General features: G+C 41.7%; 2 protein-coding genes across 3 annotated transcripts in view; both read left to right on the top strand.

The window, feature by feature from the left end:
* Nucleotides 1-17: 17 nt before the first annotated feature.
* Nucleotides 18-16,305, top strand: tmprss15 (transmembrane serine protease 15). Of its 2 annotated transcripts, XM_017404037.3 has the most exons (27): nt 20-249; nt 322-446; nt 624-691; nt 2,293-2,435; nt 3,890-3,940; nt 4,013-4,132; nt 4,242-4,347; nt 5,374-5,483; nt 5,676-5,816; nt 5,900-6,049; nt 6,184-6,289; nt 6,727-6,889; nt 6,966-7,107; nt 7,350-7,439; nt 7,940-8,065; nt 8,145-8,288; nt 8,367-8,477; nt 10,191-10,314; nt 11,746-11,841; nt 12,491-12,540; nt 12,626-12,697; nt 12,779-12,917; nt 13,143-13,324; nt 13,454-13,549; nt 15,543-15,682; nt 15,761-15,815; nt 15,967-16,305. In XM_017404037.3, exons 1-27 carry the CDS (start codon nt 138-140, stop codon nt 16,101-16,103), a joined length of 3,099 nt encoding a protein of 1,032 aa, XP_017259526.1. In that variant the 5' UTR covers nt 20-137; the 3' UTR covers nt 16,104-16,305. The 2 variants fall into 2 exon arrangements, with proteins under 2 accessions (XP_037835086.1, XP_017259526.1); XM_037979158.1 differs by lacking the exons at nt 15,543-15,682; nt 15,761-15,815; nt 15,967-16,305 and having other exon boundaries at nt 18-249; nt 13,143-13,375; nt 13,454-13,545.
* Nucleotides 16,306-18,642: 2,337 nt separating this feature from the next.
* ttc1 (tetratricopeptide repeat domain 1) overlaps nt 18,643-19,940 on the top strand; it is a 3,828-nt gene continuing 2,530 nt past the window's right edge. Inside the window, exons 1-2 of the mRNA XM_037979159.1 lie at nt 18,643-19,418; nt 19,497-19,940. The exon at nt 19,497-19,940 is cut by the window's right edge and continues 7 nt beyond it. Of these exons, the coding sequence (XP_037835087.1) occupies nt 19,395-19,418; nt 19,497-19,940 (468 nt within the window). The 5' untranslated portion in view covers nt 18,643-19,394. The remainder of the gene's footprint in view (nt 19,419-19,496) is intronic.

The raw sequence follows: 19,940 nt of genomic DNA, 5'->3' as shown, positions 1-19,940 counted from the left end.
CTGCATGTTTCAAATTTTCAGGAACAACACCTGAGGACAGGCTACTATTTACAAGAGCAAGGACAGAGAGANTCTATAGTAAGAAAAACATCATTGATCCGGATCCGATCCGATCCGGTCTGGTCTCGTCCTTCAGGATGTCTCGGCGCCTGTCGTCTTTGGAGGTCCTCCTCTGCACTGTTTCTTCTCTTCTTCTCATCTGTTGTGTCGCTCTCATCGCCGTTTCTTGGGTGAGCCTGAAACCTGAAGGTAAGCAGTTTTAATCACATGATCAGCGTGCTCCAGGTGCTGTACTGATGATGTCATTGATTACCTGTCCAGGTGCAGAGGAACCTGTGCAGCTGTTGGGCCAGATGGTGATCGTTTCTGGAGCAGATTTTTCTGAAGAACTGAGGAACTCCAGCAGCCAGTTGTTTAAATCTTTGGCCTTCGACGTCCAGCAGCTGGTGAGACTATGGGCTTTTAATGTGAAAGGTCACAGGAACACACTATAAGGGCTACAGTCAGCGTTCTGTAATCACAATGAATTTTATTTTATAGAGAACATGGTCCACAACATTAAACCAGGAAGTAGAATCAGTATTAATGAGACCTGATCAGTCTGATTTCTGATTGGTTGACAGGTGTCTGAGGCGTTCAGCGTCGGTGAGCTGCGGCGGCTCTACAGATTCTGTCAGGTTCAATACTTCAGGTTAGATATCTGATCAATCAGTTTACCTGCCAATCAATCAAGCAATGATTAATCAGGTTGTAACTCAGACAACGCCGTACTCCACAGAATTATTTTATTCACATATTTATTGATTAATCTGGTGACTCCTGATCAACACACCACTGATCTATAACAGAATACATTTTTATTCCCATATTTAGTGTTGTGCCGAATACATTTATATTTTTGTGAACTTTGAATTTAACAAGTTTTATTTTTTATTTGGGGAACTTGAACTGAGCACAAGTCAATGTGACGACATGAATTAGTCTTTATTTTCATCCTGCTAATAAAACAAAAAGGCAGTGATGTAAAATTAATAAAAGAGAAAAACAAACAAACCTAATTGGCAAAATAAGGCTGAAGGCTGAAGCTGCAGCTCATAAATGCCCACGTCTCTCACACGTCATTACTGCGTCACAATAATAATAATAATCAAAATAAACTGATTTAAATGTTTACAATAAAAAAGAACTTGGCAATAACAAACAAAATAAGCAACACCTCAGGCAGAAGCACATTTATTTCTTTTTCTATAAATACTCCTGAGCTAAATAAGTTGGCATCATTTGCAAATATTATAGTTTTAACTTAGTTACAGAACAAATATCATTTAAATACATTAGAAATAATTTTGGCCCCAATATTGAATCCTGTGGAACACCACAGGTTTTTTTCTTACAGCACCTATAAAAAGTGTTTTTTATTGTCATCATAATTCAATCATGTTCAAAATAAAATTGGCCTTTTTTCAAAATAAAAAAAACCTTCAGTGTCAAAGTGAAATCAAATTTCTACAGAGTAATACCAATTAAATCAAAATATGTTGTGTAAAAGAAATGACTGCATAAATATTCAACCCCTTTAAAGTGACTGTCCTAATTCAACTCAGATAGAAGATTTTTTTAGTCAGAGTTTCCTCCCACAGAATCAAAACATACATGTCAGGTTCATTGATAACTCTAAATTGTCCCAAGGTGTGAGACAAAGTATGAATGGTTGTTTGTCTCTACGTGTCCCTGCGATGGACTGGAGACTGTCCAGGTGTCCCCAGCATCTCTCACAGTGACTGCTGGAGTTAGGTACCAGGAGAAAGTGGGTAAAGAAACAGGAATGTGGTTTGATGTTACAGCAGCCTACCATAGAGGATTATAGTCCAATGACACAATTAATATGCTAACTGACACATATCTGCCTAAACTGAACAGCTTTTGTAGAAAACTACTTTGTGAACTTTTGATAAATGAGCTTGAACTAATTCACTTTGGATTTATGAATTTAGTTCAGAAGTTTTAGGCAGTGAACTATAAGCTTGAATTAATTGAGTTTTAAGCTGTATGAGCTGAACGTTGAACGATTTCAAGTGAGGGGTGAACTTGCACAACACTGCATATTTATTGATTAATCAGATAAATACTGATCGATCAACCCACTTCTAAAATATCTTATCAGCCATCTTCCTGTCAGACCTCACTGTGAACATTAGATTGATGATGTAATCAACTGATGATGTCATTAATTGGTGATAATCCATTGATTCAAATATTGATCAGCTGAAGCTTTTTCTTATGTGTCTCCAGGCCTGGCAGTGTGGTAGTGACCTTTGACCTCTGGTTCAACCAGCTGATTGAAACTAAAGAGGCAGAGCAGCAGCTGGGGGCGGGGCTTCAGCAGACAGTGGGAGGGGCATTAGTAATTGACACAAACAGCATCTGGATCACAGGTGAGTATGTGATGTCACATCCTGTTAAAGGCAGACATCATGACAATGAGATGGTCAGAAACTTAATTTCAGTTTTGTTTTATTACAATAAATGAGATTAAACAGATTGGTACCAGCCATCCAGCCATCCAGCCATCCAGCCATCCAGCCATCCAGCCATCCTCCTTCTCTTATCCATGGTCCAGGTAACCAGTCCAGGAAAACCTGACACTCTCCAGCTCTTCCTGGAGGATCCCAAGGTGTTCCCAGACCAGAGAGGATACATATTCCCTTCAGAGAGTTCTGGGTCTGCCCAGAAGTCTCTTCCCAGTGGGATGTGATCAGAAAACCTCCAGAGGCACACAACCTGGAGACGTCGTAATCAGATGCTTCATCAACTTAGTTGACTCCTTTTGATGAAGAAGAACAGCAACTCTACTATGAACTCTCCTTGGATGATGGAGGTCTTTCCCTTATCTTCCCTGCAAAGGAACTACATATCAGGTGCTTGGATCCAGGATTTTGTTCTTTCAGTTCTGATCCATACCTTAAAACCATAGGTAAAGGGGTTGAAACAGTGACAGACTGGCCAGTAAATTCAAATCCTGGCCTTTCAGCTCACCTCCTTCTTCACCCCAACAGACTGGAGCAACACCCTGATTACAGTAGCCAAGGCCCTGGTCCATTGATCCATCTCCCTCTCCTTCCTATCATCCCAACAGGAATAAGACCCCAAGATCTGGAACACCTCAGTTTGACAAAGAGGCTCACCACCGACCCAAAGTGAGCATTTCTTTTTTCTGGTAGGTTCCCAAACCGGACACTTTCTTCTCTACATCTGAGATCCTTTCTATGAACACCACAGACAAGAACTGAGACAAGGGACATTCCTGACAGAGTCCATTCCACACCAGGTACAAGCTCAACTTGGTGCAGACTCACTTACTGTTTTGGTCCTGAAGAGACTGGACAGCCCTTAAAAGTAACCCTGGCACCTCACACACCTGAAGTATCTTGTAGCAACTGGAACACATTCTCCAGCATCTCTTTTTAAAAAGGTGAATGGCACCCTAATCTGTTATCCCAGAGGTGTTGTCTTGGTCTTTCATGCAACATTGAAGAAACTTGTCATTAGTGACAATGCCACAATGCCAGGAACCTTCAGCAGTTCAGGTTGAATCTTGTGGACTGCTGCTGCTCTGCCACCAGGGAGCTTTTTAATTGCTTTTGGTGACCTCTGCCACTGTAACAGACTCCCCAAACTGTGCCTCCTCAAAGGGGAACATGGTGACCATTTTAAGGATTCTCAAAGTGTTACTTCCACCATCTGTCATTACCCCAAGTCTGGGACAGCATTTCCACTCTCAAACCAAGCACAGCCTGGATCAGGGCCCACTTTCCTTTTAAGAGTTATCAAACAGTTTGTCAGTTTTATATCCTGTTTTTAAACATCTCCAATGGTTGTGTTTCTGCAGAGAAACCTGACAAGATGACACCTGCAGCAACCACTGTCACACCTACAGCAGGTGAGACACCTTCAGGTGCTTCTTCTACCTGTTTGGTCAGTTCAGGTCCTAACAGCTCTGTTCTCTCTGCAGTAACCTGTCCTCCTGAGCAAATGCCCTGTGCTGATGGATCCATGTGTGTTCTGATTAATCAGTTCTGCGATGGAGTCAGCGACTGTTCTGACATGTCTGATGAAGCTGCTGCTCGCTGTGGTCAGTGAAGGTTTCTGATCAGATCTGATTTTCATTTGTCAGCAACAACCAGCAGAACTCAGGTGTGTCACACTTTCATGATATAACTTCCTGCGTCTCATCTCCATAGCTACAACGTGTGATGGACAGTTTGTGTTGGGAGGACCAAGTGGATCATTTAGTTCATCAAAGTCTGAGACATACAACAGCAGCAGCTTCTGCCGTTGGATCATCAGGTAGGATCTGAAGACACAAACATTAAATTTACATACTGTGACCCGATTTACACTTCAGCACTTTCCTATTGCATGTTGGAATACTGAATCAAAATGAGGAATTAGAAACAGGTTCGAAGAGCAAAATAAAAAGAATTTAAAAATAATTGCAGGTATGGGCAGTAGATAAAGTATAACTAAAATAATGAAGCACATGGCCCATTGGAACAGAAGCAACAGTCCAGGAGGCCACTAAGGTAGACAAGACAGCTCTGGAGTCAACCAGGAAGCTGCCCAAGCAGACAAGATATCTCTGGACTAGTATGTGTTTGGATCCCTGTCAGGGTTGATGCATGGTGAATTTAATTTAATGCATTTAATTTCCCTTTGGGATCAATAAAGTATTTTTGAATTGAATTGAATGCTGGGAAACTTCAGTGACTGCAACAACAGGTGGAGAAGTTTTCAACAGAACCAGTTTTGCAACTGGTGCTGGATATGGGTCCTACCTGACCCCCTGAAAGTCAGGTCCAGAAACTAAAGAAGAGGAGTCTGGTGAAACCCTTATAAAGACTTGAACTGGACTATAAGGCAATATGTCAGCCTCAACATGAAGCACAAGATCAGAGGAACCAGTGCCCAGCATGTCCCCCTCAAAGGCTGTAGCAGGAGAGGCATCAGCCAGAATCCCTTTAAAGGCAGGGGTTGGCAGAGAGGCATCTTCCAGGACACCTTTGTACAGAGAGGCATCTTCCAGGACACCTTTGTACAGAGAGACATCTTCCAGGACACCTTTGTACAGAGAGACATCTTCCAGGACACCTTTGTACAGAGAGACATCTTCCAGGACACCTTTGTACCAGCGGTGTTGTTTTTAAAGCGCTTTATAAATAAAACTGTTGAATTCTGTGTTTCAGTGTTGATGGCAGACACAATTTTTTTAACTGTTCTGTAACATGTTGTGTATGTTGTGTTCATGTGATGTATATTGTGGTGTTTGTTGAGTTGTGTGTTGCGTTGTGATGTGATCTTGTGATCTATTTTTAGGGTCGATGACGGACTCTCGGTTCAGTTAAACTTCCATCACTTTGAGACTGAGGAAATCACAGACACGCTGAAACTATATGAAGGAGTTGGAACAAATAAACGACTTACAGGTGAACTAAAAAGTTATTTTATCATTTTTCTAGTTTTTATGAAGTTCTGCTGAACAAAGAAGGAACAGGATAACTTCAGTTGAATCTAGGTTTTCCTCCATGACTTCATTTTTGATCTAACGAGAAGCAGGATGTCTAGAACACAGTTCTGATTCCTGCAGATGACCTTTTTATCTGACTTTTGATTGGCAGCTGAGCTCTCAGGCACCACCTCTCCTGGGATTGTGTGGCTGCTAAGCGACCAATCAACGATGGAGTTTTCTTCTGATGATTTCAACAGCCTGTCTGGGTTCAGAGCCACCTACAGTGCGGCCAACACCTCCATCCTGTCTTGTAAGACAACAGATCTGAACAGAACCAGTTTTATCTGAACATTTCCTGCCTTTAAATGTTTTCTGTCCCGGGTCTGGTTTCAGTCCAAGAAAAGTTCAGCTGCAGCTTTGAACCTGGCTTGTGTTTCTGGCGGCAGCAGCAGGACGATGACAGTGACTGGATCAGAACCAGAGGAGCCACTTTCCCTCCATTAACAGGACCGAGTTTAGATCACACGCTAGGGAACAGCTCAGGTAAGTCAGAATAAGAAATTCTCAACTGCCAATCATGTGACAATAAACAACAATTTCATAATAAAACCTACAGTGATGGATCTGTAATGAATAATCAACCTGTATTGGTTGCTTGATCTGTAATAATCTTATAGGCTTCTACATCGTCACTCCTCTGAGTCCTGGCCAATTGCAGAAGAGCTTTATGATCCACAGCCTCCCTCTGACTCTGCCCTTACAGCCAATGTGTTTGAGCTTCTGGTAAACAACAAACAAACATGTAAACAAACAAAACAAGTGTAGTTGAACAGATATTTACCTGAAAACAAATCCTGTGTACAGGATTAACAAACAGACAAGAAAAGAGACAATTATAAACAAACATATGTATATAAAACAGTGAAAAAAGTAAAAACAAAGAAATCAACAACATGTAAAAACTATAGAAAACAATATCAAATGAACAAATAATTAATGAACCATTAAAACAACTTGTACGTAATTAGTAAACAAAGTACAATCTAATGTAAACAAGGTTTTAAAAAATTAAAAGTACCCACATTTGTTTACAAATGTAAACAAACATTCATCAAAAATGAGTAATCACAATTATTCACAAATAAATGTATTAAATATAAGTAATAAACTAGTAAACAATTGAACTGCATCCTTGAGTAAACATGTAAACATGATTGCAGGTACCACATGTTCGGCGAAGATGTCCATTGTCTCAGAGTCCTGCTCAGTCCGTCTTTGTCGCAGGTCGATGTTCCCATTACTGTATTGTTCCAGAGAGAGGGTAACTACGGTGACACCTGGAACTATGGCCAGGTGACCCTCAACCTGACCTCAGAAGCCACGGTCAGTGACATCACAAAGGAAGTCCTCAAGCCATTAAGGTTTATTGATAGGCTGACAGATCACATGACCTTCACAGGTGATTTTTGAAGCTCAGAAGAAAGGAGGCATGAGAAATGACATTGCTCTAGATGACATCACACTGACACCTGATGCCTGTGACCCCGCACCACCTGAGCCAACCAATGTCCCACCTCCAACCACCCTGCCCCCCATACCAGGTAAGACTCAGACCACTCCTGCTAAGTAGGTGAGACTTGGAACCTGTTCAGTTACTGGGCCACACTCAGATCATGTCCCCTACGGAGGTGAATTACATGTTTAAACATCAATAATGTGTTCCTTTCTCTGTTACAAGTTTGTTGTGTTGTTTGTGTTTGTGAAGTCTTGTAGTGTAGTGTCTGTTTTGTTACTGCTGATATATATTTTATTGACCCGCCCCACTTTTCTCTGATTGGTGCAGCTGACTGTGGAGGACCTTTTGACCTCTGGGAACCAAATTCTTCATTTAGTTCTCCAAACTACCCACAGTCCTATGGAAACATGGCTGAGTGTGAGTACACCTGGTTACACCTGTCTTGAATCTACATCTACATGTACCTATACCAATTCTTTTACCTGTCCATCCTCATACCTGCACTTCTACCTGTCCTCTTATCCGTCCATCCCTATACCTGTACTTATATTTGTTCTTTTACCTGTACCTTTCATATTTATAAATTTGGAAGTCTGACTGATTTGGAAGTCATCGTAGTTGCATTTTGTTTCTACAGAGATAAGACTGTTGAGAAATCGTTGAGTGCATCAAATTTTAAATTAGTTAGAAACAGTTTTTCAGCAATCTCTGAATAATCATTGATCTCTCAACAAGTGATCAACAGTCTTACCAGACTTTTAATAATCTTTCAGCGAGACCTCACCAAATAACCTCTCAGTGATTTTTTAACAACTGCTGTACCTGTTCTTCTGTGTTCTGCTGTGTTTTACCTGTTCAGTCGTGTTTAAACCTCACCTGTCACCTTTTTGATTATTACCCACGATTCTCTGCTGCAGGTCTGTGGACTCTGCATGCAAAAGAAGGTGAGAACATCCAGCTCCACTTCCTGGACTTTGATATTGAGGCAACCTATGACATGGTAGAGGTGCGAGATGGAACTGGGCCTAACTCTACCCTACTGGGTGAGGTTGTGTTCTGCTGATTGATCTGCACCTGTACAGGTTGGTTCTTTTGGTGTTAACTTGGTAGTGTTTCTTCCAGCTGTGCTCACTGGCAGAAAAGGCCCCACCCATGACTTATTCTCAACAGCCAATCAGATGTCAGTATGGTTGTTTACAGACAGCAGTGGCCATGGCCGCGGATTCAGGGCCAACTTTACCTGCAGGGTTGGTCTGGGGTCTCCAGGTGAGCTCATGCTCATAGCTCAGATAGATTGGGTTTACTGGATAGATTGATTACTGATTACTGATTGTGTGTGAACAGCTCCATGTGCAGTTGATCAGTTCCAGTGCCGGACAGGAAACTGCATCCATGGTAATGGTCATTGTGACGGAGTGGTCAACTGTTTTGATGGGTCGGATGAAGCCGATTGTGGTATGTCAGCAATTAATTATCAATACAGACCCTAATACTGCGTGTTTACATTGAAATGTTTTCTGTAACCTTAAATATTCAACACAACCCGAACCAAACCAAACTATTAGATTTATCAAAAAACAAAGTCTTAAAAGTTGTCAGGGTGTCAGCCTCACAGACAGAAACTGGAAATTGGTTCCACAAGAGAGGAGCCTGAGAACTGAAAAGCTCTGCCTCCTGTTTTACTTTTAGAACCTCTAGGAACCACAAGGAAACCTGCAGTCTGAGAGCCAAGTGCTCTGTTAAGAAAATACGAAACAAGAAGAGTTTTTATATAATTTGCTTTCATTTCTAACCCTTTTCTTCTTCAGTTAGAGTCAGTAAACACTGACATAGAAGGTCCTGTTAACAAGGTCATTAGCAGCTCCAAATTGTCTACATTATTCATGAAAACAAAGTTGGTAAGAATTGCTGGCTTGATATGATTTAAATGCTCCAACTCTACTATCACCGTTTTCACTCACCTCATTGTGACGGTGAACTCCTAGCCTGTAGCTTTCATTTAATTAGGTGGTAATCTTCAACAAGCTGCATAGCTGTGTAGTCTCAGAGTAAACTGTCAGAATGGGCGGAGAGAGTGGCGAACCCAATACGCAGACTCATCTTGGTAGATGGAAAAAATAAAAATTTATTGTTTAAACAACAGAACCAAAGCAAAAGGCTGGTGGGGCAGCAAAACAAAAAACAAATTATAACAAAAATGGGACAAGGCAAAAGACGGGAGAAACCAGACTGTGAGAACAAGCAACAAAGAGACAATGGACCAGCGAGTAAGTAGAGGAAATGACCAGGTTTTAAAGCAGAGGGTAGTTAGGGGAAGTGGGCACAGGTGAGTGATTACAAACTAGGAGCAGGTGGAGATGGGCGTGGCAGGTAAACAGGTGATAAACTGAAGACAAGTGAATGATGACAGGAAACAAAGACACAAGGAGCAAAAACAGAACTAAGACCAAACTAAACATCAAGACAACTAAATAAAATAAAAGAAACAATAAGCCCAAAACTGAAACATGAATCAGAAACATCAAATATAATCCTGAAAACAGAAAATAAAGCACCAAGACCCAAAGCCAAAACTAAAACCAAAAATACTTAAATCCATGACAGTAAACTGTATGATGTGTATGGGGGTGGGGTGGGGCTTAGAAAATCCATTGTAGGACCTAAAAGTAAAAAATGTTTTAAATAAAGACGTCCATAATAGCATCTGGTGGGATGACCAAATTTGCCCCTGACTCTGCCCTGGCTCCTGGGCAATACTCAATCACCCTTATTAATAAATTGCCCAAGTGAATCAGTAAAATTTCCCACAGATTATTGCAATGTCATTAGTTGTTATTGTTATTATTATTATTACCATTATTATTATTGTTGTTGTTGTCGTTGTTGTTGTTAGTACTAGTAGTAGTAGTGGTATTCGTAGTAGCTGTATTAGTAATATTAATGTTGTTATATCAGAGTGGCCTGGGTATTTGGGGCAGTAACCCCAGATGTTTTCTGAATAACCGCCAACATCAAAACAAATTAGTACAAAATTTCTTCTTCTGGGTATGAAGAGGTGGTACGTTTTGGCAAAGATTCAAATTGACTGGAACCTGTGAATTAAACACCTGAGACACTCAGGTGACGTCGCAGTGATATAAAAATCATCTGTTGGTGTTTGTGCCTCAGTTGTGTTGCAGGTAAATGGTTCCAGTCGCCTTCAGATTCAACGCGTCTCCTCTCTGCTCACAGTGTGTGCTGACACCTGGAACCGTCACCTGTCTGACTTTATCTGTCAGTATTTGGGATACAGGTAACTCTCACCTGTCAATACAAAGGCTACAGGTACTTCTAACCCAGTGATTCCCAAAGAGTGGGGCACGCCCCTGGAGGGGGCGCAGTGCCATTGCAGGGATGGATGATTAATAAAAAAAAAAGTGCCTGACTAAGCATAATAGACAGGTTTTAGACAGGGACAGGGTTTTAAACCCCATTTTGCACAGAGGCTTTTTTTTAATGTATTGATGATAGCAAAGTTGAATATTGTTACAAATAAAAAAAAGAAATATGTTTGAAATAACACTGACAGCAAAGAATACTCTTCTACAGTATAGAACTAAAAAGAAAAACAGTTACACAAACATGTTTCACTGCAAAGATGGTTTGTAGTTTGTTTTGTTGCAACCTGAAGTGTGAAATAAACTTCAGTGGAGTTTGAAAACAAAATATGTTTTATATGTAATCCATAGGGGGGCCCAGAAGAAAATCTTTGGGAACCACTGCTCTAACCCAAGGGAATCCTGGTCCTCATGGCCTCCATCCTGCATGTTTTTCTTGTTTTCCTGCTCCAACACACCTCATTCATGGTTAAATCACTAACCCTAACCCTGTTAATCACCCATTGATTCAAATCAGGTGTGTTGGAGCAGAGGAACAAGTAAAACCTGCAGGTTAGGGACACCAAAGGACCAGGACTGCCCACCCCTGCTCTAACCTGTCAGTACCTGGACTACTCAGAGTTTTTACAGGGTTTTAGCTGCTTACTGTGTGAGGAATCTCAATCAGAAATCCAACTTTAAAATAGCAGTTGTGGTTAAGGTTTAGGGGTTAGAGGTCAAGGTTTTTATTTTTATGAGATTTTATCCCGATGATAACCCAGTGACACTTGCTAGCTGCTCAAGGTTTGGTGTAGAGATCAACAAATGGCACGCTCAGCTTGAGATCAGCTTGAAATGTGAGTATATGGTTCTTACTTTATGTTGTGTATGATGCATGGATGCCTCAGGTGATTCTGAGTACATTAGGGGTTAAGTGTTAGAGATTAGGGGTTAGAGCAGGGGTAGGCAACCCTGGTCCTGGAGAGCCACCATCCTGAAGGTTTTACCTGTTTTCCTGCTCCAACACACCTGATTCATGGTTAAATGACCTCTTCATGTTCTGCAGAAGCCTGTTAATCACCCATTAATTTAAATCAGGTGTGTTGGCGCAAAGGAACAAGTAAAACATGCAGGATGGTGGCCCTCCAGGACCAGGATTGCCCATCCCCAGGTTAGAGGTTAGAAATTAAGAGTTAGGGTTAGGGGTTAATGGTATGGTAGGAGGGGACATGTTAGGATAGGGTAAAGTAGAATTACTGCAGTGCATCATAAAAATATATTGCAGCTGGTGGATTGATTAAATGTTCCAGTAGGATCAGGACAAGTAGAGAGTTCTGATGACAGATGTGGTTTTTGACTCCCTGTAGGTCTGGAAAAGCGTTGCTGCTGCCAGTTTTGCCTCAAGATTCACCATTTGCAACCGTCACAATCACAAGTAACGGAACTCTCGAAACCAGTGTGAGGTAACAGATAAGAACCTGAGGCTGCAACACATTCCAGTAAAACCTATTTTCAGATTTTTGTACTTTGTTATATTTCTGTTCCTTCTCTCAACACTTCAAGAGGTTTGATAGTGAGGATACCAAGTGATGAAGAGTTTCAGGTGTTATTTTGTCCCATTCTTCTGTGTTCACGGTCTATGTGGTTCTATCAGCTGTTAATGCTATTGTTTGGGTCCTCAATGTTCTACTCTTCAAAGAGAAATCTGAAAATCCCTTCAATCTTTCTTTGGGGAACTTTATTTTTAGTCATTTAAAAATTTCCTCACATATTTATGGTCGAACTGCAGATTAAGGATCCAGAAGTGAACTGGAGATCATCTGAACATGTTTAGTCCTGAACTGGAGCCTGACTTTAAAAAAATCTGCTGACATCATACATCAGATTGTTATTATTGATGCTAAATTACACTTTCTAACGTTTTTTTTCAACTTGTTCTTTTATATTTGTTTCTTCTTTTTTTACATTTTTTAAACGGTGCAACTTTGCTGATTTGAGGTTTTAGCAGTAGAACCAGAACTTACCATAACTCTAGGACCAGAATCATCTTGTATTTACAGAGAGATGTGGCAACAAGTTGCTGTATGATGCTAAAACTTGATGTTTTCACAGTGAAACCTGTAGAAATGAAGAGGTGGTTTCACTGAACTGCAGCAACAAACGTGAGCAAACCTGTTTCTGATTTTTCAGATTGATCTGAGTGTTTTTAATATTTTAGGTTTTTAATGAATCTTTGTGTGTTTTTAGCATGTGGAGTCCATTCGATCAGTAATGTGAGTAACTATTTGGACCAACCAGAGGACAGGAAGGCTCTTGACGGTGAGAACTCAAGTCCTGCTAGGTTTCTCAGATCTTCATAAACCTGTTGGTCTCATGGTGGTTTGTTTCTGTCACCTGAAGGCAGAGTGGTTGGCGGGGTTAATGCTATGAAGGGGGCGTGGCCTTGGCTGGTGTCTCTGCATTGGAGGGGGCGCCATGTTTGTGGAGCCTCCCTGATGGGCCCTGATTGGCTGCTGACAGCTGCACACTGTGTTTATGGGTGAGAAACACAAGTCATTAAAAAAACAAATGATTTCTAGGAATAAGAGGTGGTTCTCCTGAAGCTACATCTGTCCATGAAGAACCTCTGACACCTCGAGGGAGATCCAAACATCTCATTGGCCTGCTGAACTGTCCTGAGCAGCCTGCTGGTGGTGCTGCAGCTGTTATTCTTCTTATTGTCCAGTTAGATGAAGAGGATCTTTTTACCACTCTGTCTCCACAGGAAGAATGTCCACTTGGAGTCCTGGTCCGCTATTCTTGGACTTCACGCTCAGAGCGACATGAACTCTGTGGATGTCCAGACTCGACGAGTCGATCGCATCATCATCAACAGGCAGTACAACAGAAGAACTAAACAGGCCGACATTGCCATGGTGCATCTGCAGCAGCCAGTTAACTTCACCCGTCAGTACCTCACAAGTCCTGAGATTCTGGACTCTGATTGATCTCAAAAAGGTTCTTGTTTGTGTTTTGTGCCTCAGAGACTGGTTGATGGATTCTGATTAATCTCAGAAAGGTTCCTGTGTGTTTCAGAATGGGTAAAGCCGGTGTGTTTACCTGCTGAAGGCCAGAGTTTCACAGCAGGAAGAAAGTGTTTCATTGCAGGTTGGGGACGAGAAGCTGAGGGAGGTGAGAAACAACATTACAGACATACACATCATTGTATGGAGACAAACTGCACAGAGTGGAAGAAATGCACCAAAACTGAAAACATTTGAAGGTTTAAATGATAATCATAATAATAGATGGATACTTTGCAGGAAATTACAGGGTCACAGCAGCAGTTATGTCACACACAGACAACAGCAACAAAAAGGATAATACAAAAATATTAATCCTAAAATACTAAAAGGAAAAATGTTCATATAAAATACACAAATTCTAAAAATATAGTGCCTAAAAAGAGCCCAAAGTGGAGTATACATTTAGTGGCCTACATTAGGAACACATTTAGTATGGATTAATTGATTGCTTATCATAAAACTTGATGGCAGCTGGCAGGAGAGACGTTTAGTCCTGAACCTTGGCTCAGTCAGCGGACAGCTGAAGGTGATCTGACAGGACGTGTGTGTCTGTTAATGTTCATGATGGCTTCCTCACTTCAGCCACCTGGTCAACCCAGTCCAGTGTTATTCCAGAGGTGGAGTTTGCTTTTATCAGTTTACGTCTTTGTTTATCTGGCATCAGAGTACCACCCCAAAGAACAAGGCACTGACTACAACATTCCTGTAAAGAGAGCACAGCAGTGGTTGGCAGATGTCTTCTTAGAAACTACAGCCTGCTCTGTTCTTTCTTGTATGCTGTCTCCATGTGGCAGGACCAGTTCTTCTGTGTAGGAAAGTGGTGATTGGAGGATTTGGACCCAAAAGCAGGCAGAAACTGGGAGCTCAGATTAAACTAATTTCAGTCCCTCCAGGATTTCTCGGGCATTTTTTGTGATTGTTGCGGCTAAAATGCCTGATTTCGCGGGGCATTTTCCGATTTTTGCGATTTTTTTTTTTTTACTAAAATCAATAAAAAAATATAACTTTTAATATCTAAACCAAAAATCCTTCCTAGTTGTGTAAGATAATTCCCAACAAACATTGACATTCTCAAAAGGTGCTTTATTTGAGAACTTTGATAGCTTCTAAACTGACATTCATGAGCATTTCTGGATTGTCCCTGGTCTGCAGGAAGTGACGTCACGTGTCTTCTTCCTGAGTTATTTGGGGTTAAAGTTGCGGTGTTTTGGACAAAGTTGCGATTTCGCGGGGTTTGCTTGATTTTGCGTTAATAGTTGCAATCGCAACATTGCAAAATCCTGGAAATGATTCAAAAACGACAAAAACAAAGGGCTGACATGGCAGCAGCAAACTAAATAACAAAGACTTACAAATAATGGTGACACCAGGAACATGAGGAGGAAGTCATGAGGGAACCAGACAAAACATGAAGCAACAATGAGCCAGTGAATATAAGAAGTTAAGAACTGGGTTTTAAAGATGGGCTGAAGAGGAAGTGAACACAGACGAACTGATTAGCAACAAGAAACAGGTGTGGGTGGTTGAGACAGACTGACATGGAAGATACTGAGTGATGGCACAGAGGAAACAGGGAGCAAAATTAAACTAAACACAGGAACAACAAAGAAATAAAACAGAATTACAGAAACAATAAACCTAATACAAAAGAAACTAAAAAACAAAACAAAAACAAATTGTAACTAGCTGGTTGTCCAGCTGTAAGCCTAGAAATCTGTAGTTGGGGACACACTCCACCTCTGTCTCTTGAATGAATGAATCTTTCTTTTACCTTGGTCTTGTCCACTGTCCTGAAAGCTTTTTTCCTCAAAATTTGTTCTTGTACTGTAGCGTGGCCAGGGTTACACCATTTGATGCTGATAAAAATAGCAAGTCCCCCTCCTCCTCTCTTACCAGTCAGCTTTGATTGTCCTGAAGCCACTTATACTGTTGATGGAGTCAGAGATACAGTCATTGCACCACGACTCATAAAAACACTTAAGACTGCTGTCCCAAAACACTCTCTGGCTCCTGACTAGGGACCTTGTTGTTCAGGGAGCAGACATTTCCCTTAACAATGGACGGAAGAGTTGGTCTAAAAGTATCTGTCTGTGTTCCAGGTCCTCTCCCTGATGTTCTCAAGGAGGCTCAGGTTCCTCTAGTGGACCAAGACCAGTGTCAGCACCTGTTACCTGAGTACACCATCACCTCCAGCATGCTGTGCGCTGGATACCCCGAGGGCGGAGTTGACTCATGTCAGGTAAGAACTCACCTGGACTCAGAGGAAGTTCACCTGGGTTTTTCTGAGTTTTTAGAAACAATGTAAAACTGTTTTCAGGGTGACTCTGGGGGTCCACTGATGTGTCTGGAGGATGGACACTGGACTGTGATTGGTCAGTTTCTTTCTCTCTTTCAGGCACACACACACACTCACACCCCACACACTCACACACCGCACACATACACACACACACTCACACACTGTCTGAGGCCTGACAGAGCTGCTAATCGTATCCTACTTTTTATCTTATTGGTTCCTGACAGGTGTAACTTCATTTGGGGTCGGCTGTGGGCGTCCTCAGAGACCTGGAGGCTACGCTCGAGTCTCTGCGTTTGTCTCCTGGATCGCTCAGACCAGACGCTCCTCTTCCTCCTCTTCATCACTTTATACTTCATGTTGAAACGTAAATCAGATGAATGGACTTAACACAAGTAACTGAACTGTGATGAAAGCTTAAATTAATACATTTATTTGTTTCAAACAGTAAACTGAAAAGAAATGAATTCTACTTCTTGTAGCTGATGTCACATGACTGTTGGACTGATTCTGAAATCAGAAAAATATGATTTAAAAATAAGAAATAAAACTATTCTTTCATTAAACCCTGGATTGTGTTCTATATATTGTTTTGTTTTTTTGTCTCCAAAATCTCAGAATCAGAATTCTGAACCACTGAACTAAAGAATAAAATACATGAAAAAATAAATAAAATACCAGCCAGATGTATTTTAGCTCCTCTTGTTGGAAACACACCTCATCACATAAAGAATTCCATTGATTTTACCAACAAAGTTCAACATTTGAAGCTCCAGGAGAAACTCTGGTATCATCTGATGTCACTTCTCTTTTCACCTGCATACACACATCACAAGCAGTGGAAACTTTCAGAAAACTTCTAAACAACAGGACCAACTTCACCCCAGACCAGATCTGCACCCTGCAGGACCTCTACCTTTCCACCATTTATTTCAAGTATAATGACAGTTTTTACAGACAGAAACATGGTTGTTCCTTGGGATCTCCAGTGTCACCCACTGTAGCCAATCTCTACACGAAGGAAGTGGAACAGAGAGCCCTGAACTCCTTTGAGAGAACATTTGTTTGGAGAAACAAACAGCTTCTCTACAGACGCATGGCTCAACACAGGAGAGCAGCTCTTCAGGACTCAGCTGAGCTCCTGCTCCTCAAGGAGAAGGGACACTCTTTGGAGGACCAACATGTTCATATGTTGGACCGAGAAGACAGGTGGTTTGAGAGGGGGGTGAAGGAAGACATTTACATCAAATGAGAGAAACCATCTTTAAACAGAGGAGGAGGTCTCAGATTTCAGCTTTCTAAAACCTCCAATGGAGCATTAAGCCTGATCCTCAGTCAGTTTCACTCCAATCAGCACCTTCATTCATGTGACCAGAGTCATCATAGGTGAGTCAGGCTAACAAAGACCCTAATGAGCCTCTGTTGTGAGGAGAGTGAGTTAATCTGCAGGTGAATCCAGCTTACAGAACATCTCAGCTTTAAAAGCTTGAACTCTGTTTGAACAGAAAGCTCCTCGGATGAGAAGAGAAACGCCTTCAGCTACAGAACAGAAGTCCAGATGTTTTTGTTTTTTTACCATGGCATTACATTTTATTGGTGATTTTTCTTTCATATTAGTTCATAAATCACTGAAATGTAACCTTCTCGGGTTTTTCTCAGCTGGTATTAGTGTCAGAAACACTTTTATTATATTACAAAAGTTCAAATGTTGCAGATACAGTTGTGTAATTAAATTTGTCTGCAGATCACAAGATGGTAAAAAGAGTAGTGAGTTTTTACATCAGAACCATAGGTTGTGTTTGGGTTTGGAAGTTCTGAACAAACTGAGACCATATTAAACTTCAGGGTTTAACGTGAAAGCAAGTGGAACGCTCTTCAGGGTTGAATATGGGAACAAACCAAATGTTGTTTGGGATTTGGGGAAACTGGACAATCTTCAGCTTTAAAGTGGGACCAAACTGAAAGTTTTCTAGGATATTATGCGGGAACTAACCAAACATTATTCTATCAGGATCTTGGTTTTTGTCGTTTAATAAGAGTCATTTGTGTTTTATTGTTGTAGTTGGTTGGGATTCTTGTTTAATACCTATCTGTGTTTGCCAGTTTTCCTCAGTGCTTGGTTTTCTTTTCCTCGGTTGTACTCCTGTCCCGCCCACTTTTACCTGTTCCTAGTTGTTTTCCAACAGGTGTTTAATGTTCTGTTCAGCCAGCAGTCAACTGAAACTGAAGCTCCTTGGAAGAGGTAAGAAACAGCTGTCAGTGGGCAACCACCGTGAAACGCTTCATTTCAAGTTGGACTTTCTACCAGATGTGGCCACTGAGAACTTTGAAAAGCTTTGGGTAATGAACCTTTTTTCAAAGCAAACTTCAGTGCTTCAGAAAAGCTTCATTTGGCTATCACTAGAAAACATACAACTTATATGAGTGTAGTTTACCAGAGAAGAAAAAAAATATTTGGAAATTTATTAGAAATGGAGATTAATGTTTTCTCTATGAAGTCCATACTTGGTCAACATGAGAACTACCATCAGTTTGAAATAAATCAAGGCTGCTTTCTAAAGATTTGCCCTGTGGAGGGCAGTAACTCCGTGAAGTGTCTACACCGCCGCAGTATGACCCGGAAGTGACGTCAGTGATCGAGCCGGACAGGCAGCGAGGTGTTCGCAGGTGAGAACATCATCTGTTTTCACAGCTTTACTGTTTTGAAGCTGCAGAGAGACGTCACGGTGAGGACATGGCGTGGGTATGTGACGCAGGAGGTGGATGACGTCACGCTGCCGGTCCTCAGCTGCCGGTTAGCTCAGCAGTTAGCCGTTAGCATGTAGCTCCCAGTCAGCTGATACTGAAAACTTTATTTAAAACAACCAAGTGAACAATGTTTGTTTTGATAAAAGCCCAGACAGAAGTCTGCTGATTTAAGGCCGCGGCTGCTTCAGATACAGATGATCAATTACTGATCGATTACTGATTATTACCTGACGTCGCTGAGTCACGCGACTGCTGCTAGGTTTAGCACCTGTCCTCGTGCTGTGAAGATTTCTGAAAATGGTCTGGGAGGTGTGGGACGAAAGTCAGGTTAAAATTAGTAACAGAACCTTCAGTGAGAACCAGAACCTTCAGTCAGAAACAGAACCTTCAGACTGAAGCAGAACCTTCAGCCAGAAGCAGAACCTTCAGTCAGAAACAGAACCTTCAGACTGAAACAGAACCTTCAGACTGAAACAGAACCTTCAGACAGAAGCAGAACCTTCAGACAGAAGCAGAACCTTCAGACTGAAGCAGAACCTTCAGTCAGAAGCAGAACCTTCAGAAACAGAACCTTCAGACAGAAACAGAACCTTCAGACCGAAGCAGAACCTTCAGACAGAAACAGAACCTTCAGAAACAGAACCTCAGAGAGTCGGCAGGCTGATTGAAATCAGGTTCTCGAGGACTTTAAGGACTAAGTTTGTTTACTCTGCAGGAAGTTCTTCACATAAATTCTGTCTGAAGAACCGTTTGATGTTTGGCAGACTGTTATGTTCCTTTAAAAATGACCAATCAGGTTAGAGCCTAAAGGAAGGGGCGGGTACTTCCTGACCAGAGTTTACCTGGGTTTCACCTGGACAGATTATCTGATTTCAGGTTCTGGTTCTTCCTCAGATGTTCTCTGAAAATGGTCATCAAACAGGAAGTGAAGGTTTTCTTTTCCTCGACCTCCATCAGAGCTGATCATGTGACCCGTTGACTTTGATTGAATCGTAACCTTCTGTTGCAGAGCATCAGGATGAGCAGCCGAGGAGAAGAACGAGTGGGACAGGAAAGGGACGAGGACGAGGACTTCTACGACTGCCAGGAGAGTCTGGAGCTGCCTGAGATCACAAAGGAGGAGCAGGAGGAGGACACAAAGGAGAAGGAGGAGCAGGAGGAGGACACAAAGGAGAAGGAGGAGCAGGAGGAGGACACAAAGGAGAAGGAGGAACAGAAGGAGGGGGACAGCAACCTGGAAACCCGAAAGGAAGTTGTAGGTTCAGATGACTTTAATGGTTCAACGAACAAACAAACCGAAGGAGAGACTGAGACAGAAGGAGGACAGGAGGGTGAGGAGGAGCAGGGTGCTGGTCTGCAGGACGATTTAGATTCAGAGTTAAAAGAGGAGGTGTCCAGAGGAGTGGAGTTTGATGATGACTACCTGAGGGAGGTGGAGAAGGAGCTGACAGAG

Source organism: Kryptolebias marmoratus, linkage group LG13 (assembly GCF_001649575.2).
Source record: "Kryptolebias marmoratus isolate JLee-2015 linkage group LG13, ASM164957v2, whole genome shotgun sequence".
Taxonomy (NCBI): Eukaryota; Metazoa; Chordata; class Actinopteri; order Cyprinodontiformes; family Rivulidae; genus Kryptolebias; species Kryptolebias marmoratus.
This window is presented reverse-complemented; position numbering and strand designations above follow the sequence as displayed.

What these genes read in the sequence shown, in the direction of transcription:
- tmprss15 (XM_017404037.3), top strand. Translation starts at nt 138, where the DNA reads ATGTCTCGGCGCCTGTCGTCTTTGGAGGTCCTCCTCTGCACTGTTTCT. An exon ending in CCTTCGACGTCCAGCAGCTG is followed by an intron (nt 447 to 623) that starts GTGAGACTATGG and finishes ATTGGTTGACAG; the next exon opens with GTGTCTGAGGCGTTCAGCGT. An exon ending in CACTGTCACACCTACAGCAG is followed by an intron (nt 3,941 to 4,012) that starts GTGAGACACCTT and finishes TTCTCTCTGCAG; the next exon opens with TAACCTGTCCTCCTGAGCAA.